This window comes from Octodon degus, unplaced genomic scaffold (assembly GCF_000260255.1).
Source record: "Octodon degus isolate 3935 unplaced genomic scaffold, OctDeg1.0 scaffold00096, whole genome shotgun sequence".
NCBI lineage: Eukaryota > Metazoa > Chordata > Mammalia > Rodentia > Octodontidae > Octodon > Octodon degus.
The window spans coordinates 1,081,689-1,100,284 of NW_004524672.1; the positions used below are offsets into that span (position 1 = coordinate 1,081,689).

At 43.8% G+C, this 18,596-nt stretch overlaps 1 protein-coding gene across 1 annotated transcript; it reads left to right on the forward strand.

The window, feature by feature from the left end:
• Positions 1–1,236: 1,236 nt before the first annotated feature.
• On the forward strand, positions 1,237–14,071 carry Tm4sf20 (transmembrane 4 L six family member 20). The gene is made up of 5 exons (XM_004638228.1): positions 1,237–1,416; positions 3,430–3,432; positions 7,880–7,945; positions 11,990–12,141; positions 13,792–14,071. The coding sequence occupies exons 1-5, from the start codon at positions 1,237–1,239 to the stop codon at positions 14,069–14,071; spliced, it is 681 nt and encodes a 226-aa protein (XP_004638285.1).
• Positions 14,072–18,596: the final 4,525 nt, after the last annotated feature.

An 18,596-nucleotide genomic window follows, 5' to 3' on the forward strand; every position in this document is an offset into this window, starting at 1 on the left:
ACTTGGATGCAGAGGCCCTTACCACGTGTTTACCTTGTCTCTTCAGGTTTGTAACTTCCTGGACCAACATGGCGTCCTCGGTCCTCTGGGTCTCTCCGGAATAGCACGAGCACAGTGTCTCTGGGGCTCATGACTGCTGGTAGTGTGAGTGAGGACTGGGGTTCTAAGGCCTATCCCAACTCAGTGTTTTCTGAGGTGCTCAAAAGCTAGTAGGGAGACCATATGGAACTGGCTAGAGCTAGGAAGCACAGTACAGCATAGGGTCAAATATGTGTTGAAGGTCTAAATAAAATACAGCATAGTGATCCCTCCTCTGCCCTCCCTCTTGATGCTATCGTCCACCCTGGTTCCCACCCAGATCACCCTCTCCTGCTAGCCAGGCTCCTCACATCTCGGGTGGCTGATCTCCACATGGATTGGTCTACAAGACTGGAATAGGACACTAAAAATTACTGCACATCAGTAAGCAGCCTGAAACTGAACCCTAAGATTTTGACTAATCAAGAATATCTGCAGAAAATATTTTCCTTCTAACCTCATAAATGTTCATGTTCTTGAATCATTTCACAGTATGGAAAGTCCATAGCTGATAGGAATATCAATAATGCAGGAAAAAGTTTCGTTAATTAGATATACTCAGGGCTGGCAAGATAGCTCAGTGGACTAAGTGACTGCCTGGCAAGTGCAGAGACCAGGGTTTGATCCCCAGCACCACATACTGTGTTGGCACCACCCCAGGTGCACTGAGCTGGCCACCAAGACCAAGCATAGGGGTGCATGGCCTGTAATCCCAGTGCCAGGGTAGCTGAAAACAGGAGGATCACTATGAGTCTGAGCTGCTTAGTGAGACCCTGTAGCAAATACTTGAAAAAAAAAGTATATACTTGTTTTTCCTCTTTATTAGGGATATAGTAAAGGATTATTTCAGGGGAGTTTGCCGTATACCTATCCTTTTTCTTTAGTTCTCCTCTGCCTATTTTCATGTGCAAATCTCATATAGCAACTATAGATTTTTTCTACTTCCCTTCGCCCTATCAGAATACGGAGTGATCCTTCGTTCCCATCACAATGCTCATAATAATGGCCTGCCCTGTTGGACTCTGATCCTCTTTTCGCAATTCATTTTTCATAAGTGATAAATGCTAAACTTTAACCAGAATGTGTGCTATAAAAGGCTAGACACCGCCACGCAGGGCCAGCTGCTTTCCCAGGGCTCTAACCGAACGCCAGGTGAGCATGACATGCTGCGAAGGATGGACGTCCTGCAATGGCTTCTGCCTGCTGGCCCTCCTCCTGGCAGGGGTGGTCCTCAACTCCATCCCTCTGGGCATCAACTTAGTTGAGGAGGATACAATTTTTCAAAACCCCATCTCTTGCTATGAGTGGTGGTTCCCGGGAATTATCGGAGCAGGTTTGGTGAGTAATATTTATTTGACTTTACTTGGAGAATGGCTTCTTTATTTTACCAAATCGTAACAACTGTCTTTTATCCCTGCAGTTGGCTATGCTTTCTTAACAACTGTTAGGAACAGTGCTGTAGTAAGGGGGTGTACTGGCTGTCAGTAAAGAGTGGTAATTTAATCCAAGCAAAGCTACTGAGTTTGAGTAAAACAAAAAGAAACTGATAAAAGTTTGTTACTGCCTATCATATTTCTTCACATGTAGGGTGACTCTTCTAAACTGTACAGAGACTTTTTTCCCCCATTTTTCTTCTTCTCTTGTAGTGCCAGGGATCAAACCCAAGGCCTTGTGCACGCTAAGCACCTGGTTCACATGGTTTATGGCTGAGCTGGACAGCTGGGCCCGTGGGACATTTCCTTCAACTTTCCCCAGCCCCAGAACAGGCTCTGAGTATTTGCAGGAAATACTGTAGGACTGGAGAGGTGTTCTGGAAGAATAAAGAAGACAGCCAGGTGCGGAGGCACATGCCTGTGATCCCAGCACTCAGCAGGCTGCAGCACGAGGACTGAGGCAAGTTCAAGACCAGCCTGGGGTACTAAGTGAGCTCAAGGCCAGCCTGCACTGCATAGCGAGACTGTCTAAAAAGTTAAAGAAGAAAAAGAATAAGCACACTTCTATGCATACTGGCTGTCCTGGAATATGATAATTGGGAGGCACTACTTGTGTCTGAGTGGAGTAGGCCTAAAGATATAGACCTCAAAGACATCTTGATTCGGCTGTTACATAAATCCCAGTGCATCATGGAGTTTAATAGTTCAGTGATTATTTCCAAGTCTACTTTTGTTGAAATCTGGAGCAGAGTGTGTAATGAAGAACTGGTGAAGGTGTCTGCTCATGAGGCACCCAAAGCACTTGGGGGCTAGATTTACCCTCCCCCTAGGAATTCTGATGCAGCAGGGCTGGGCAGGACCCACTGCGAAACACTGATTTCAGACCACGAGGAATATCTTGCAGTAGGTCTATCTGCTATCTGTTGCTGTACATAACACATCCATCTCAGGTTCTTTTTTGTTGTTGTTTTGCAGTATTAGAGATTAAACCCAGGGTCTTGTCTTGCAAGGCCAGTGCTCTCCCACCACCTCACCAGCTCCTTTTAGAATTTTTATTTTGAGACAGAGTTTTGCTAAATCGCTCAGTCTGGCCTTAAACTTGTAATCCTTCTGCCTCAGTCTCTAGAGGAGCTAGGGTGACAGGCACGTGACCCAGACCACCTCATACTGTGGCTTTATTTCTATGTTGGTAAACGGGGATGTGGACATTGAAGTTGAAAAGTCAGCACCCAGGAACCTGGAAGTTGTTTCTTACACCATTTCTATGCTAGTGGCAAAGGAGTTTCTGTTTGGATTGTGTGTGTGAGTGTGTATGTGTTTGTGTGTGTGTGAGAGAGACAGAGACAGACATAGCCAGCTGTGCACAACGGCTATTTATCCATGTTTTAGAGATAAAGAATCATATAGGTAACTTTTAAGGAAATTCAGGACATACACAAAAGAAAAAGAGACACCCAGGACCATTAACAATTATTAATTCTTAATGATAACCAGATATGGCTACCGATTTTATCCTCAGATGTATATTAAAGACATTCGTAGGCCATTATATATTCAACTTTCAATACAACTTTCTCTTTGGCTGGAAAATGGGATTTAAGACCACTTTGGCATCAAAAAGCCATTCTGCCCAAAGGTTGATGTTCTCTTTTCCTTTTAGCAATCTATTAATTTTCTTTGGGTGCAGAGTGAAGAGAAAAGCTTTTGGAAAGTTCTGGATTACTTCTTTAAATTGCCCTTAAAGCTCTCTTCCAAGCAGAAAGGAAATATACTATTCAGCTGCATAAGACAACTGCAGGTCCTCAGGTCCGCCCTCTCACCTTGTGGAAGGCGGCTTCTCCCTGTCTGAGGAGGAAGAGGCTGATCTACATCTGGGGCAGGCAGAAGCCAGGGGAAGCTGGCCAGGAATAACTTAAAGATGGTGATTTCTATAGAGCTCACAACCATTTCTAAGACCATCCACTTGGATTAACTCACATAGCTCTAGGTATATATTTCTTACTAGCATTAGATAAGCCAGAGGAGGTGCTGACACAGGTCTATTTATAGCTCTTGTATTCTTTTGCAGGGAAACAAGGACAGAGGAAGGGAAGAGACAAAGACATTTTAACAACATGATGGAGGGACATTAATTATTGCTATTTATTGCTAACTTGCTAGATGCCAACTACTAGGTTCCTATATTACAGTTACCTTTTATTTTTTTTATTAAACTACAATAATCTGAGCAGATAAAATTTATACTTTATAGACCAGCAAACAGAAGGCTGGGGATGTTAACTAGTCACACAGTGGGTACAACCCAATTCCAGATTTATCTGATTCCAAAGTTAGTAAAATGACACAGGCTTCCATGCCTGCTCCAGGCAGGCAGAGTGGGAGAATACAACCGATAACTTAATCTATGAAGTTAAGCAAAAGGGAAACTGAATCATAGAAAGGCTACATACATGCGAGAAACTGTCTCAGACAAGCTGGACTTTCTTGTTCTGCAGTAAACGGACTTCACCACCCTCAATAAATACTAACCAACAGAAGAATGTCACTACCGCATCAAACTCCTTGAAAAGCACGACACACACTTCATTTACAGAGCCGGCCACAAGTAAACAGGGGCGGCAGCGGCGTTGTGTGATCCTCAGCCCTTATTATTACAGTGGAAAAATCGATGCAAATGTTGTTTGCTCGGGTACTAGGCCATTTCACATGAGCTTAACTGTAAGCCTGGTCTTAGTCATGCTTTTATTGAGCTTACTTTTTACAGTCCTAATTTATCAAAGTCAATTATCAAAATATTAACAGAAAACTAACAGCTGAAGATTAAACAGATGAGAAAGATTGTATAGAACATTTAAAAAATATAGTTTTTATATTTAGGCTGAGCTTTGTGTTACCCCAATGTCTGAATTCAATCACAAAATTGCCTAAAGCTCTTCTGTACTTCCTTTGTAAAAGTGTGTGACTAACTTCTAAAAGTGGGGCTGGGGACACAGCGCAGTATAGTAAGTGCTTGCCTGGCAAGAGCAGGGTCCTGAGTTCAGTCCCCAGGTACTGCACACACACACACATAAATAAAACAAAACAAAACAACAAAAAACTCCTAAAAGTGGATGAGTGTTTGCATTTAAAAAAAAAAAAAAAAGGAACTGGGCATGGTAGCACAGTAATCCTAGAATTTTGGAGGCTACCAAGTGCGCTCAAGGCCAGCCTGAACTGCACAGCAAGACCCTGTCTCAAAAAAAAAAAAAAGGAACCATACTCTAATTCCCCTATTCCAATTTTTATTCTTGTTGCATTATTAATCTTCATTCATTCATTTCCTAAGTCAACACGCAAACAAGATGGAGTGATGTTGTGCCAATAAAGCTTCATTTACATACCAGAGGTGGCAGGACAGAGACTGTCAGTCCCAGCGCTAAATGGTGTGCTGCTCTGTACCTCAGAAGGCAGTATGGTGTACGAGCGGTTTAGTGCATGAACGCGGGCACCTACTTGGGGGTGAACATTTCCTTCCTCTTTCACCCCGGCCCCCCACTGTGCCCCCAGGGCCTAGCAGCGCAGGTACAGGTGGCGTCTGGAATGTCAGGGTGTTGGGCTCTGGGAAATGTGCAAGCAAAGGCTGAGAACAACGCAGGTGGCACAAAGTGTTATCTGTAAAGGGAGGAGGAGGCTGTCCTGGATAAAAGGGCAGGGAATGGGGCAGGGAGAAGGTCCAAGAGAAGAGCGATGGCAGTGGTGGCGAGGGAGAGAAGGCGTAAATTTTATGTAGAAAGTTTTCTTTTTTCTTTTTTTCCATTTTGTGCTACTGGAGATGAAACTTAGGGCTTCATGCATGCCAGGCAAGTGCTCTACTAGAGCCCTGGAAAATTGATATTGAGGCAGGATCTCATTCAGTTGCTAAGGCTGGGCTCAAACTTGCAGCTCTGTCTCAACTTTCCAAGTAGCCAGGGCTACAGGGGTAGGTACCAGGACTAAGGAGAACAGTAAGGATCAGTGTGGACCAGTGTTCAGAATCTGGCTCTGAAGTCCATGCCTAGTTTGAATCCCATCTCTCTCGCTTTCTCAGGCAAATTACTTTAACTGTGCTTCAGCTTTCTCCTTGCTGGAATGGAGCTAAAATAGTACCTATGTCACAGGACTGCTGCAGATATGAGCCGGAGAGAACCACTTAGCAGGAGCTGGGCTGCAAACCCCTTTCCAACTGAAGTTTGATAAGTGGAAGTCGTTAATATCACAGCCTCATTAGTACAAACTCCTTCTAGAATTTCTAGCCATAGCTGCTAAGTAAGAATTAAATTCTAAGTTCTGAAAATATGATGCCATTTCTTATCAACACACATTCTTTGTTTAATGACCTGATGAATGGCAGTTCAGACTTAGGACCTGCTGCTCAGATTTACGATACCATCATTTGGGTTTTTTTTTGTGGTGGGGTAGGGTGGGGTATGGTTTTACACATCTTGATAGATGCCTACACTGTCATTTTTTTGGGTACAGTTAACTTTGCTTATACAGTACTATAATTTCTGCTGGTTGTCTTGTACAATACAGTACAGTAGTTTTATGTTGTTAAACAGACAAGGCTGGGAGTAAGTTATGCACATACATGCAAAGTCATCAAACTGTAGTTTCCTCTGACCATTTCTTTGTTTTGAGTCTTCTAAAGTACGTACTATGTACAATTCCTCATGGCGGGAACAATCGACAAGCTGGTCACAGGACAGGAACTTGATCCTAAAGAAGTGTCTGTAAGCTTTCTTTCACCAGAGAATAAACGTACACAAGGCTTCTGGACACGGTGGCACATGCCTGTAATCTTGCATCTCCTAAGTAGGAGGCTGAGGCAAGAGGATCATTGTGAATTGACACCAACCTGGGCTACAAAGTGAGCTCACAGGGCTAGCTGAAGTTAAGAGTCTGCTTAGGCAAGCACAGGGATCAGGCACTACATGCTGGGTCAGCTACCATGATTGGGCGTGGTGGTGTGTGCCTGTAATCTTACTGCTGGGAGGCTGAAAACAGGAAGATCACTGAGTCCGAGCTGCATGGGAGACCCTGCACCAAATACACTAAACAACAACAACAACAACAACAAAAATAAAACAGCACACAGCCAGCCTGAACTGCACACACAAAGGCTTCTCAATGTCAGTGCAAAGTAAGATCACTACAAATCATGGATTAGAGGAGCAGAAGGAATGTAGGACCAAAAATAATTTTCCAATACAGGCTAGTGAGAGTAGGCACACAGTAGTGATCCTGGAAGTTAGGTAAGTAGGTAGAGGTGACGGGGGACGATGAAACGTGCAGTGAAGGCTTACATACAAATAGAGAAGTCCTACAGGACAGGACACGGTACCATCCATGCCCCTCTTCACAAAGAGCTTCTTGGCACTTTCCGAAGCAGCTCTTGGGCTCCTTCTGCAGGACATCTTTAGCTGGGCTGCTGTGGCAGTCTCCTCCTGAACAGATTCGATACTTTTACCTTGACTGAACATTTTGACTTTGGGGAAGAGCTAGAGGTTGCACAGCACTAAGTCTGGAGAAGAAGACGGAGGAGGAAGAAGCACTTCTGCAAGGCTGGCCTTCTGGTGGGCGGCACCCGGTGGCAGCGCTGTGTTTTTGATCATGCCATGTTAAGACACTCATGAAAGAGGAGTCCCAAACTGCTTCAGAATGTGGCACTAACAGTAGGGATAAATGCATTTTGAGGAGAAGGATTATTTTTAAGAGGGATTAGTGGTGATAGGTCCTTCACTGTCATACTTTTAAAAAATTATACACTGTATTTTTTTTTAATCACACCCTGTAAAATTAGTTCTTTCCTGAGGGCTTGCTGAACTCATATTTTATAGGAAGTTGCTAAAGTAACTCATACTAGGTTGTAATAACAAGGGGAGAAAAGGGGAAGAAAAGCAAAATTTGGATGATGCAACCAATTCTTCCAGAAATGGTCTTTCCAAAAGAGTGCACAGCCATCCTATTTAAATGCAAGTGTCTCCCTAAGTGATTCAGAGTGAACTACGAATGCTGATGAGAGACTTGGGTCTCTGCTATGCAATCCAGGCTGGCCGTGAACACACAGCGATCGATTGATCCACTGATCCATCCATCAACCCTCCTGCCTCAGCCTCCCAAGTGCTGGGCTTACTGTGTGTGTGCCACCACGCCCAGCCCCTTCCCCACCTTCTAATCTTTATGGTTGAAACTGAAACCACAAAGTTAAGATAAGGGTATTGTTAAATTTCCTCTTCTGCTTTGCTGAGCCTTGATTTTGCACCACTGGTGATAAACGGAGGACAGAGATTACTGCTTTCTCATCTGATGGGAAGGGCTAATACTCATCTTTCCTGTAATGCAATTTCCAGGCCGTTCCCGCAACCGTGATGTCCTTGGCAGTGAGGAAGCGGGGATGCTGCAACAACAAGACCGGGGTGAGTGTGCAGCTGACGGCTTGGTAGCAGAAGTGCCTGGACAGCCAGACTTCTGAGGAGGCAGGCCTGAGGCGTCAGCGCCTCTGGAGGCCAGAGGGAGGGCCACAGTCTCAGACACACCCGACTACACTGAATATGGAAAGGGCATTCTTTTCCATTTCTTACAAAACCCTTACTATGGAGCCACCTGTCAGTCTCTAGTCCCCTTTAGTTTGTCTAAAGGTTTTCAAAGAAAGGTTGCAAATCACTCCAGAGCAGCTGATTTAATAACTTCCTACTACAATATGCTCAGCTGGACATGGTGGCACACACCTGCAATCCTTGCACGCCGGAGGCTGAGGCAGGAGGATCGCTGTGAGTTCACGGCCAGCCTGAGTTACTTAGCAAGTCCCCATCTCCAACAAAACAAACACTCCCAAATCAGCAACAAAATGCCTGTTGATTTCATGGTGTACACCAAGCTAACGTATCTCCAGCTCTCTTGTGAGCAGGAAAGGTTGGCTTGCTGGGATCAGAAAGCTAGCTGTTCTTTTTTAAACATTTAATGCCTTACCTACTCTGCGTAAAGTTGTGACTAAGAGTAAATTAGTAACTATCAACATGTCACTCTGCTCAGAACACTTCCAAGTACAGTGTAAGTATTATTTAATTCTCTCAAACCCTTAACTGAAAGTAAGATCTGGGGTTTTTTTGGACTAAGAAACTGATGCTCAGAAAAAGCAAGTAATTTGCCAGTATAGTAGAGCTAGAAAGTAGGTATTTTCCCAATCCACCAGACTCCAAAATTCACAACCTTTACACTATTTACGCCATGAACACCGCTTTCAAGTAACACTTAAGGTCTCCTCATTCTCCAAGGAAATGGGTAGGTCAGTAACGAGTCACAGGAAATATCTGGCAGAATTTGGCAGAGGTAGAAGTTTTAAGTTTTTTTAATCTTATTTATTTATTTATTTAGTACAGAGTCTTGCTACACAGATTGGACTCATAGTGATCCTCCTGTCTCACCCTCCCCAGTGCTGGGATTACAGGCGTGTGCCACCATGCCTGGTTTTGGTGGCTGGCACCAGCGATTAAACCCAGGTCCTTGCACTTGCCAGAAAGGCACTTAGAGCGCCAAGCTATCATCTCAGTCCATGGTTTTCACACAATGGTGCCCAGTAAAGTGAGAACATGCACATCCTCGGGGGAAGTTTTGAAAATAACAATGCTGCAATGAGCCCCTGCCCAGAGACTGTGTCAGCGATTTTTTTTTTTTTTTTGTAATTTAGGGAAGGGTCTACAGGGTGTTCAGGGTCTCACTACTAGACCAGACTCCTAGTGATCTGTTTGTTTACAGCCTCCCAAAAGCTGGGATGACAGGCGAGCGCCACCACGCCCAGCCTCAGTTGCCTGTCTCAGGCGGCACGACAGGCCCGGATCGAAGCCCTGGCCCCTGCCTGCTTGCAGGTGCTTTCATCCACTATTTGGCCGGCCCTTGCATCAGTGTTTTTCAGAAGCATCCAAGGCAACTCCACTGTTGGAACTGGTTCTGGGCGTGTAGTACTGGCCACTAAAACCAAGCATGGCGGCATACACCTGTAATCCCAGTGCTGGGGAGGCTGAGCTGGGAGGAACACTATAAGTCCAAGTTGCACAGCAAGACCCTGCATCAAAAAATTAAAAAAAATTTTTTTTTGATTTTGATTTTTCCAGTGCTGGGGATCAAACCCAGAACCTTGGGCCTGCTTACTACACATGTTACCGCTGAGCTATGGCCCTAGCCCAGGAATCTGGGTCCGAAGGGGATATTGGTACACAGAACAAAAGATCCTTTTTTAAAATAAATTGCCTCCTCTGACATTTGATATTGATCTAGTATTACAGTAATTTTTGAAGTATTTCCAGCCTGTTTCTGACACGCTGTAGGTATTTAAAAAATGCTGGGTCCCAGCTTCTCCTGGGTGCCACTTCCTAAACCATGACAACTAGCAGGCTGGCTCTGCACTGTTGCTATGTTGTACTCACAGCATTCTTGCAAAAGACATCCTGATACTTTTGAATCCTTAAATTAAAAAATATCAAGGTACTTAGTAATTTTATTCTCAAATCATATTTTCATTGCACATTTTTTTAAATTTCGCAAATATTCTTTCATAAACAAGCAATCATATTTTCACTGATCTCTTTAAATTGTATCTCCACTAAGGAAACAGCCAGCAGGAAGTAGAAGAGCAACTTTCCAGGCAAGTTTTGGACTTACTTCAGACTGTAGGTGGTTTTGCTCCTTGATACCAAACTTGAAAAAATTCAGCCGTGCTTCAGCAATTCCGAGGACTCCAGGCTGAGGGTCTCCAGGACCCCTGGAGTGCCACCCTTGCACTTGATAACACTGCCCCTGCTGTGTTAACAGTGCTATTGAAACATAATGGCCTTCTTATCTTGCTTAACTGATATCATAAAACTATCTTAGTAACTTTACTTGCCTGTTGTCAGCCAGGTAAGAGCTTCTACAGAAATCAGCCCTGGTTATCTTCTAAGTCTAGATAAGACCCAGGCATCATAAAAGTGACTCTAAATTGTGAGGACAGGAGAGGGGCCACCAAGGTGCATCTTTAACTATTTCCCTTATTTTAACTGTTCGTATGTATCTTTCCTTTTCTCTCATTCATTCTGGATACAACATGGTCTGGCTGAATCATTTAAATGAGTCCTTGCGCTAAGAAAACACAGACGCTCAGAACACTTGCTATGGCAGGGTGCCTTGGTAGGAAGTCAGAAATACTAGGTGAACAGAAAGTAAACACAGTGGTGCTTCTTGATGAATACATTTAAGTAGCATATGCGAGTCACGGGAGTGATCTAAATTCCATTCCAAGCCCTTCATTCTGCGCTTAGAGTTAAGAGAGTTAGTGTAGCGCCCCAAACCCATGTGCCCATGTTCCTTAGCTGAGACTGAGCTTGTCAACTTCTCTAAGCTGCAGTTTTCTCTTCCATAAAATGAGAACAGCAATAGGAAGCATTTCCTTGGGGCTGTGCAAAAAGGCTTAAGTGAGAAAGTGCAAGTCAAGCCAGTGTTCCCCAGCACAAGTGGACAGGCAGCGCTCCTAGCTTATTAGAGGAGGTCTAAAGAGTACAGCACACAAATGCTGCAGGAATGAAACATTCTAGCAGGGCTGGGGAATAGCTCAGCGGCATAAGCACCTGCCTCCCAAGTGCAAGGTCCCGAGTTGGATCTCCAGTACTGCAAAATAAATAAGTAAAAAAATAAAGTGTCCTAGCAAAGCAAAGTACTCTCGCTTTACTTTGCACTTTGAAATAATCATAACCATCACTAACAACCTCACTGAAACAGACTGTTTTTAGAAAACATGCATTCATTTTTTGTATGCTGAAATCTATGCTTTTTTCTGCTTTCGTGACTGACTCATGAAATAAAAGATGCCTACAATCTTTCCCTCCAACACGGTAGTTCTAAACTGTGGGCAATGTTAGCCCCACCTCCACCCCCAAAGGGACATTTGGCTCTGCCCGGAGACATTTTTGGTTGTCATTCTGACCTGGGGAGAACTGACAATATGGTCTGCTGGGTGGGGATCAGGAATGCCGTTGAGTATCCACATGGAGCAGAGTGCACAAGTCCTGCTCCACCCTGTGCCGCTGACGGATCACTGTGGGGTGCTGGCTGCTGGCCCCTGAGAGCACCCTGGCCAAGTGCAGACTGCAGACTGGGAGTGCAAGTGACGAGACCTCCAAGTGCGGGAGACTAAGGTCTAGCTGAGGCTCTACGAAGTAGCAAGGACACGGCACAGAGGGCAGATGCCAGACTCGGCGGTCGGGTGAAACAGACAAGCCTGGGCTATTGCAGACAGTGGCAGGCTCAGCCAGCTTCTAACGAGTGTAAGCAAGTGGCGGACTGCCCTCTGCCCATTCACACCTAATCTGAGACCTACCAAGGACTACAGAGTGACAGCAGTTGATTAGAAGGCTGTCAGTGCTGCCCAAACTTGGAACACACCGAGGACAAGCAGTAACGTGTGCAAATGGCTCTGCTTCATTTTCCAGATGTTTCTGTCATCACTTCTGAACGTAATCACAGTCATTGGGGCTCTGTACTGTGTGTTGGTATCGGTCCAGGCTCTCGCAGAAGGCCCTCTTATATGTAACTCTCAAGTCAACAATACTGCCAACTGTGAATTTTCACTGAAAAACTTAACGTAAGTAAACGCGTTCATTGTCTTAGTGTCTTATATAGCTGCATCTACATTAGAAACACAGTATGCAAGCAATCCTGTACTTTTCTTTGATGCAATTACTGGTTCAAACATTCTCAGGAATTTAGTTTATTCATCTTTAAAGGCACAATCTTACATAGAAATGAAGGAATCACAACCTTCAGAATGCCCTGAGTGTGGTTTTATGTACCTATAATCCCGGCTACTCGGAGGTTGGGGTAAGAGGAGTATAAGTTCCAGGCCAGCCTGAATAATTTAGCAAAAGCTCCTCTCAGAACTATGTGTAACAAAAGGGCTGGAGGTGTAGCTCAGTGGCAGCTTGCCTGACAGGCATGAGCCCCTGCATCCAGTCCTCAGTACTGGGGTGGGGGAGCTACGAACACATGTACCTATTTGGACATACACACCTGAAACTTTCATCCTTGGACAATGGACATGGGGGGACACCCTGGAGGAACACAGCGAACATTTACTTTCTACAGTTTGCAGCTAAATAAACTTGTAAATTCTGGGTATATAGTCTACGATAAAAAGTGTAATAGAAACAGAAAATAAAATTAGAGCCTTGGCTGCAGACCTTCAAAGAAACAAAACAGCCACTAGATTCGTGCTGACCTGACAATACAAAACTTAGGTCCTATAATAACAGTATGATAACATTAATGTACATAGCTCTTTCAGTCTTTAAGATGGTTCTATGTCCTAGTGTAGACATAATTTATAAAAACTGCAAGAGTAATCTCATTGATTAGCTTGCTGGAGACTTTCAGTTTAGAAAATAACCAGATTTGCCTTTGTACTTATTTATGTGAACACATGCTTTCTCCTTTTCCTATCAGTTTAATACATCAGAAAGAACAAAGTCTCAAAATTTGCACAGCACTGTTAACTGTGAATGAAAACCCCTACGAGCAAGAGTAGAAATCTCCAGCACAGGTCCTAAAAGCAGTAGGCCCTCAGGGAGAAGGGCTCCCCAGGCAGCAGGTGGGGCCCAGCAGCATTCCGTCCTCAGGCACCCCGTCTGGGGGGTGGTGGCTAATGAGGGGAGGTCCTGATTCGAGACCCCATGCTCCTAGACAACTTCACCAAGGAGATTCACTCATATTCCACGTGCTGCAAATACTGCTGCTTTCCCAGATCCAAAGTCAGCTGTTAAAATGCAGAAATACAAACTCCCTACGAACATTCCATCTTCCTAACCAGGGAAACCTCACCTTGAGCTAGTTGTGTATGTCCTACGGCTTTTCATTTTCCGTAGCGCTGTCTGAACAGGGACAGACTGCATCAGATATACCTGGAAAAAACCATACTCTGGTTAAGGGTAGGTGCAACACTCCCTCCCAGGGAGGCACTTGGATCCCTACCTTTAGCCAGTAGAAGTATCCATATACATAGGTTAAAGCACGGGCCACTGCTGACACTCAGTCAGTTTTATGTGGTTCACCCTAAGCAGGTGTTTTATAGAAATGCTTGTTGAATGATGGGCTACAGAATGAACACAACTTTATAACTAGATCCATGCTCAGAAAACCTGCTCTTAGCTACAGTTGCTGGGCACGGTATTTCAAAAGCACATTGTTTTCCTGCCCCACTCCCACCCCAGAAATATTGACCCTCTCTTTTGTTTTTCAGTAACATCAATTTTGAATCCTTCCGTCTGGAATGGTTCTTGAATGATTCCTGTGTGTCTCCTACTGGTCTCACAAATCTCAACAGTGACGATATGGCCACCAGCTGGAAAATCCCTAGCTCCAATTCTAAAGAAGACAGATACAGAATCTTCCACTTTTCAGTGTTTTTGGGCCTACTGCTGGTCGGAATTCTTGAGGGCCTGTTTGGCCTTAGCCAGATAGTCATTGGTTTCTTGGGCTGTCTGTGCGGAGTCTCTGAGCGAAGAGGCCGAACTGTGTAGGTTAGTGGGAGTAAGACAGAAGTCTCGGTACTCTGCACAATGTGAAAATTACACTGCTTTTAGGAGAATAAATCCTTTTAGGAGTTTAATAATGGAACATTATCTATATAACTGTATGAGTCATTTTGGTATAAAAAATTGTTTTTGAAGTCATCTTTGAGGTGATTCAAAAGAAAGCACCCCTTCACATAGCAGCCTACAAACACGTTAACACCTTCACTTAGAAAGAAATGAAGTTCTCACTACTCAATTTGGGGGACAGGTGAAGAAAAGCTTTTTCCATTTGTCATCTTTTTTTTTGCTCTGTGTTGTTCAGTTTTTCTAATTACATATGCTATATGTGTGGAAGGAGAGAGGTCTAACAGGGAGGGAAAATGGGAACAGAAGTCATCCTGGAAGTGGAAATTATACAGGGAATTTGTATTGTATTCTTCTATACTTAAGAAACAGCCCAATCCAAAAGGTGGGACAGTGAACAGAACAGCTCCATTCTCAGCAAGAAAATGTTACAGAAAGCTCCCACAATAAAAACAGCGGGATGGGCTGACCCAACTGTCCTGGATTCAGAGAATAAGAGAAGCCAGAAATGGTGATGCACACAGGAAACCCCCATGCTCTGGGGCAGAGGTGGGAGGCAAGTCCAAGCCCAGCCTGTGTAAGCTGGTGAGACCCTGGTCTCACAGTAAAAAGGGCGGGGGATATAGTTCAACAGGCAGCCCGGGCTCAACGCCACTGCTAGTTAAAAAACCAAAACAGGGCCTGGTGTGGCACATGCCTGTAACTCCAGCACTCAGGAAGCTGAGGTAGGAGGATCATTCGTTGTGCATTCAAACCAGCCTTGGGCTACCAAGTGAGCTCAAGGCCAGCCTGAGCTGCACAGAGACCTTGTCTCAAAAAGACAAAAAACCACAACAATAACAAAAAACAACCAAAGATAGGGATGGGGCATGTCTGAACCTAATGTATTATATAGATATATTATGGATAACTGGGACAATCATAGATAAGGATTCAGTTGAATTATATTAAGGAATTATTAATTCTGCTAGGTTTGATAATGGTCTTATGATTATATAGGAAAATGTCAGTTTTTAAAGAAAAGTATTTTATATGCTGGGGGTTGTCTTGTTTTTAAAATGCTTCAACTAAGAAAAATGAAGTGAAATAAAAAATGTTCATGGTTATAGTTAAGCAATAGGTGCATGGCAATTTATTATACTGTTTTTTTTTTTTTTTCTTGGTGGAACGGGGGATTGAACTCAGGTGTTTGCGCTTGCCGGAGAAGTGCTTATTCCACTGAGCCATTTCCCTGGCCCTATACTGTTTTCCTACGTTAACATTTTTATAATAATTTATTTATTTTTTAAAAAATTTATTTATTTATTTTTTTTCGGAACCAGGGATTGAACTCAGGCCCTTGCGCTTGCCAGGGAAGCACTTATTCCACTGAGCCATCTCCCCGGCCCTTTATAATAATTTTAAATAATACCAAAAGTCTTTCAAAAGCTGGTTTCTATATATGACAATCTTTAAAAAAACAGGCTAAGTGAACTGTGTATTTGCCATATTAAAATGTTATAAAACAGACAAAACTAAAATCTATACTTTTCTGAATGCTACCACTCCTGCATTTCAAAAGTCAAAATGTTTGCTGGGCTGAAGATTCCAGAGGCAACTTGCATTACTTGTGTTACAGCTGTCCAAGTAAGTCAGCAACACCAACTTACCGATGAACTGTTACTGCAAAGCGCTCGCTGACTACACTCCCACACATGCCTATTTATCATCCACTCCTCGCTTAAATACCTCCTAGAGGAAGTCTTCGGTGTACTTTCAGTAAACTGAGTTAGCACCTGCCAAAGCCACTATCATCACTCTTGACACCCATCACTACAGAACTGAAGAAAACAAGGGACCATGTCCTCATCCATTTAAAAGACCTCTCCTGGTTAGCCCACTCCTCACCTCACCTGTCTCGTTTCTGCCCGAGTCCTTTTCATCCTTCAGGGCAAAAAAACCCCCAAAAAACCCATACAACACATATATAAAGCCAGTGGCAAATATGCATATATATAGAGAGATGTATCCTTCCCAGATGCCATACTTTAAATACCAAATGAAAGGTTATTTTTGTGTGTGTTTTTGTTTTGCACTAGGAATTGAACCCATGGTCTCTGCACTGAGCTACATCCCAGCCCTTTTGACCCACCCATCTGTCCATCCATTTCTCTATCTCTCCATTTTTGAGACGGGGGTCTTGCTAGGTCACTTTTCTGCCAAGTTTGGGCTTGCACTTACGATTCTCCTGCCTCAGCGACAGTAGGTGTGCAGCACCACACCCAGCTTCTCTTAACTCCTTCATAGCATGTATCACAATGTCAGCAGCATGTCCATAGGCGCACGTTCCTCGTATTTCACCCTCTTGCAAAGGATCTAAAGATACGTCTTATTTACTCACTCCTGGGATAATTAGGAGGTGGCACGGAGCCTGGTACAAAGCTGGGTGGGTCACTGTACACACTTTGTCCAATGATTGGTGAACCCTATCTTTAATACCCAGTTTCTAGTGAAGACTACGCTTACTAAATGAATGTCACACTGCAAACTGCCATGAGATCACAACAGGTGAAAAGACTGTGACAGCCCATTGTACTTGAGTGAACGACACTCTCAGTACCATAGCAGGGGGAAACACTACTTCAGTTCCCTGCAGGCCTGGGAAGAGACACTTCTCTCCCGCTTCAGAGCGAAGACTGACTGGCAGGACACAATCAGCCAAAAGAGCTGGTGGTTTCTTTACTGTTCACAATTAGGGAAACTGCTGCCACGAATGAAGCATCTGAAGTCTATGGGCTACTTGCAGTCTTTTGGGGGCACACCATGTCTGATCTGGGACCTGTACTCCAAACACATGGCTGTACAGATACAACCAACACCCTCCCTCACCCCATACTAAATGCACCTTATCACTTGCAAAGCTCAATGTGCATGTGTGTTTTCCTGGCCGTACTGGGGCCTGAGTTAAGGGCCTCCCCCATGTCCCCACTGAGCCACATACCCAGCCTTTTTTACTTTTCTGAGACCAGAGTCTCACCAAGTTGCCAAGGTTGGCTTAGAACTTGTGATCCTTCTGATTCTGCCTCATAAACAGCTGGGGTTATAGGCATCTATCCAGAGGTCTGGCTTGGCATTGAACTCTCATACCCACCACCAAATTCAGTCTCATTTTGGAGTCATTATGCGTTTTTGTTTTTTTTTGTTTTGTTTTTACCCTATCTGCCACCTAAGATTCTCTGCTCCCTCCCTGCCCTGTAACACATACTCCAAGTTCCTCTTCCTTAGTAAAAAAAAGTTTTTGTTGCTATTTGTTGAGACAGGATCTCACTATGCACCCCAGGCTGGCCCCGGATTACACTGATCCTTCTGCCTCAGCCTCCTAAGTGATAGGATTACAGGTATGCACCACACTTGGAGGGATACTCTTATTCTTCAAAAGCCTTCTCCCTATGCCCCATAATCTCTCAATTCCTCAAGAGCAGTGTTTGTGTCATATCTTCTATAACTGCTCGTTCCTCAGGTCAGTAGGCACATAAGCAAGTCTGCACTTACTGAAATAATTCATTATAATTCAAAGAACATTTATGATAAACATTTCTAGATTCAAGGCCCAGGGAAACAATTCAACTTCAATTCTAATTACAGCTGAGAAGCTGAAAAAGAGATATTCATGTAGAAAAGGAGAACTCTCTCAAAAATACACTATTTTTGTAAAATTACCTCTCTAAACAATCTGCAAATGCTTCAGGTAAGTATTCTCAGAACTGGGAGAAACAAACAAAACGCCACCACACCCTAGAGTTCTGAAAATAGTGTAACAATAATGCATTTACTATTTCTTTTTTTAATCTTTCAGGAATGAATTCACTGCTTGTAATCTCAAGCATTTTTTCTCAACAGTGATTAATAATTAAAAAAATCTTTTATTTCTTTGGTATAGGATCTCACTATGCAGGTTGGACTCATACTGATCCCATCTTAGTCTCCCCAGTGCTGGAATTATAGGTGTGCACCACTATGCCCAGTTTCCGTGGCCAGCACAGTGCACGTGGGGTTCCAGGTCAGCAGGGCATACAGTCCCAGGGTTGAAAACTGAATCCTTGTGCTTGCCAGGCAGGCATTTAAGACTGTTGAGCTACCTGTCCAGTCTGTGCTCAATAATTTTTGGGGAGGAGTTAGAATAATAAAGTCTGACTCTGAAGCCAGAGTCAAGCTCTGTATTTAATATATTATAATTTAAAGCCATGCTGTTGTCCCCTTTGAGAAAGCTCTCGTTTACCTGTCACAGAGGGAGTACTGTCTGTGGCCCCTGCTTTAGCCATGGGTCTCCTGCTATAGTCAGAGCTTGACCAGGGAAAATAATTCTATCTGCTGTCTCTTTGTAAAACCATTAAAATAGTCAGGTCTCCAGTGTGTGGTAAAACAAAACAAAACAAACAGCCAGCCCAGAAACATAAACAGCTTTTGC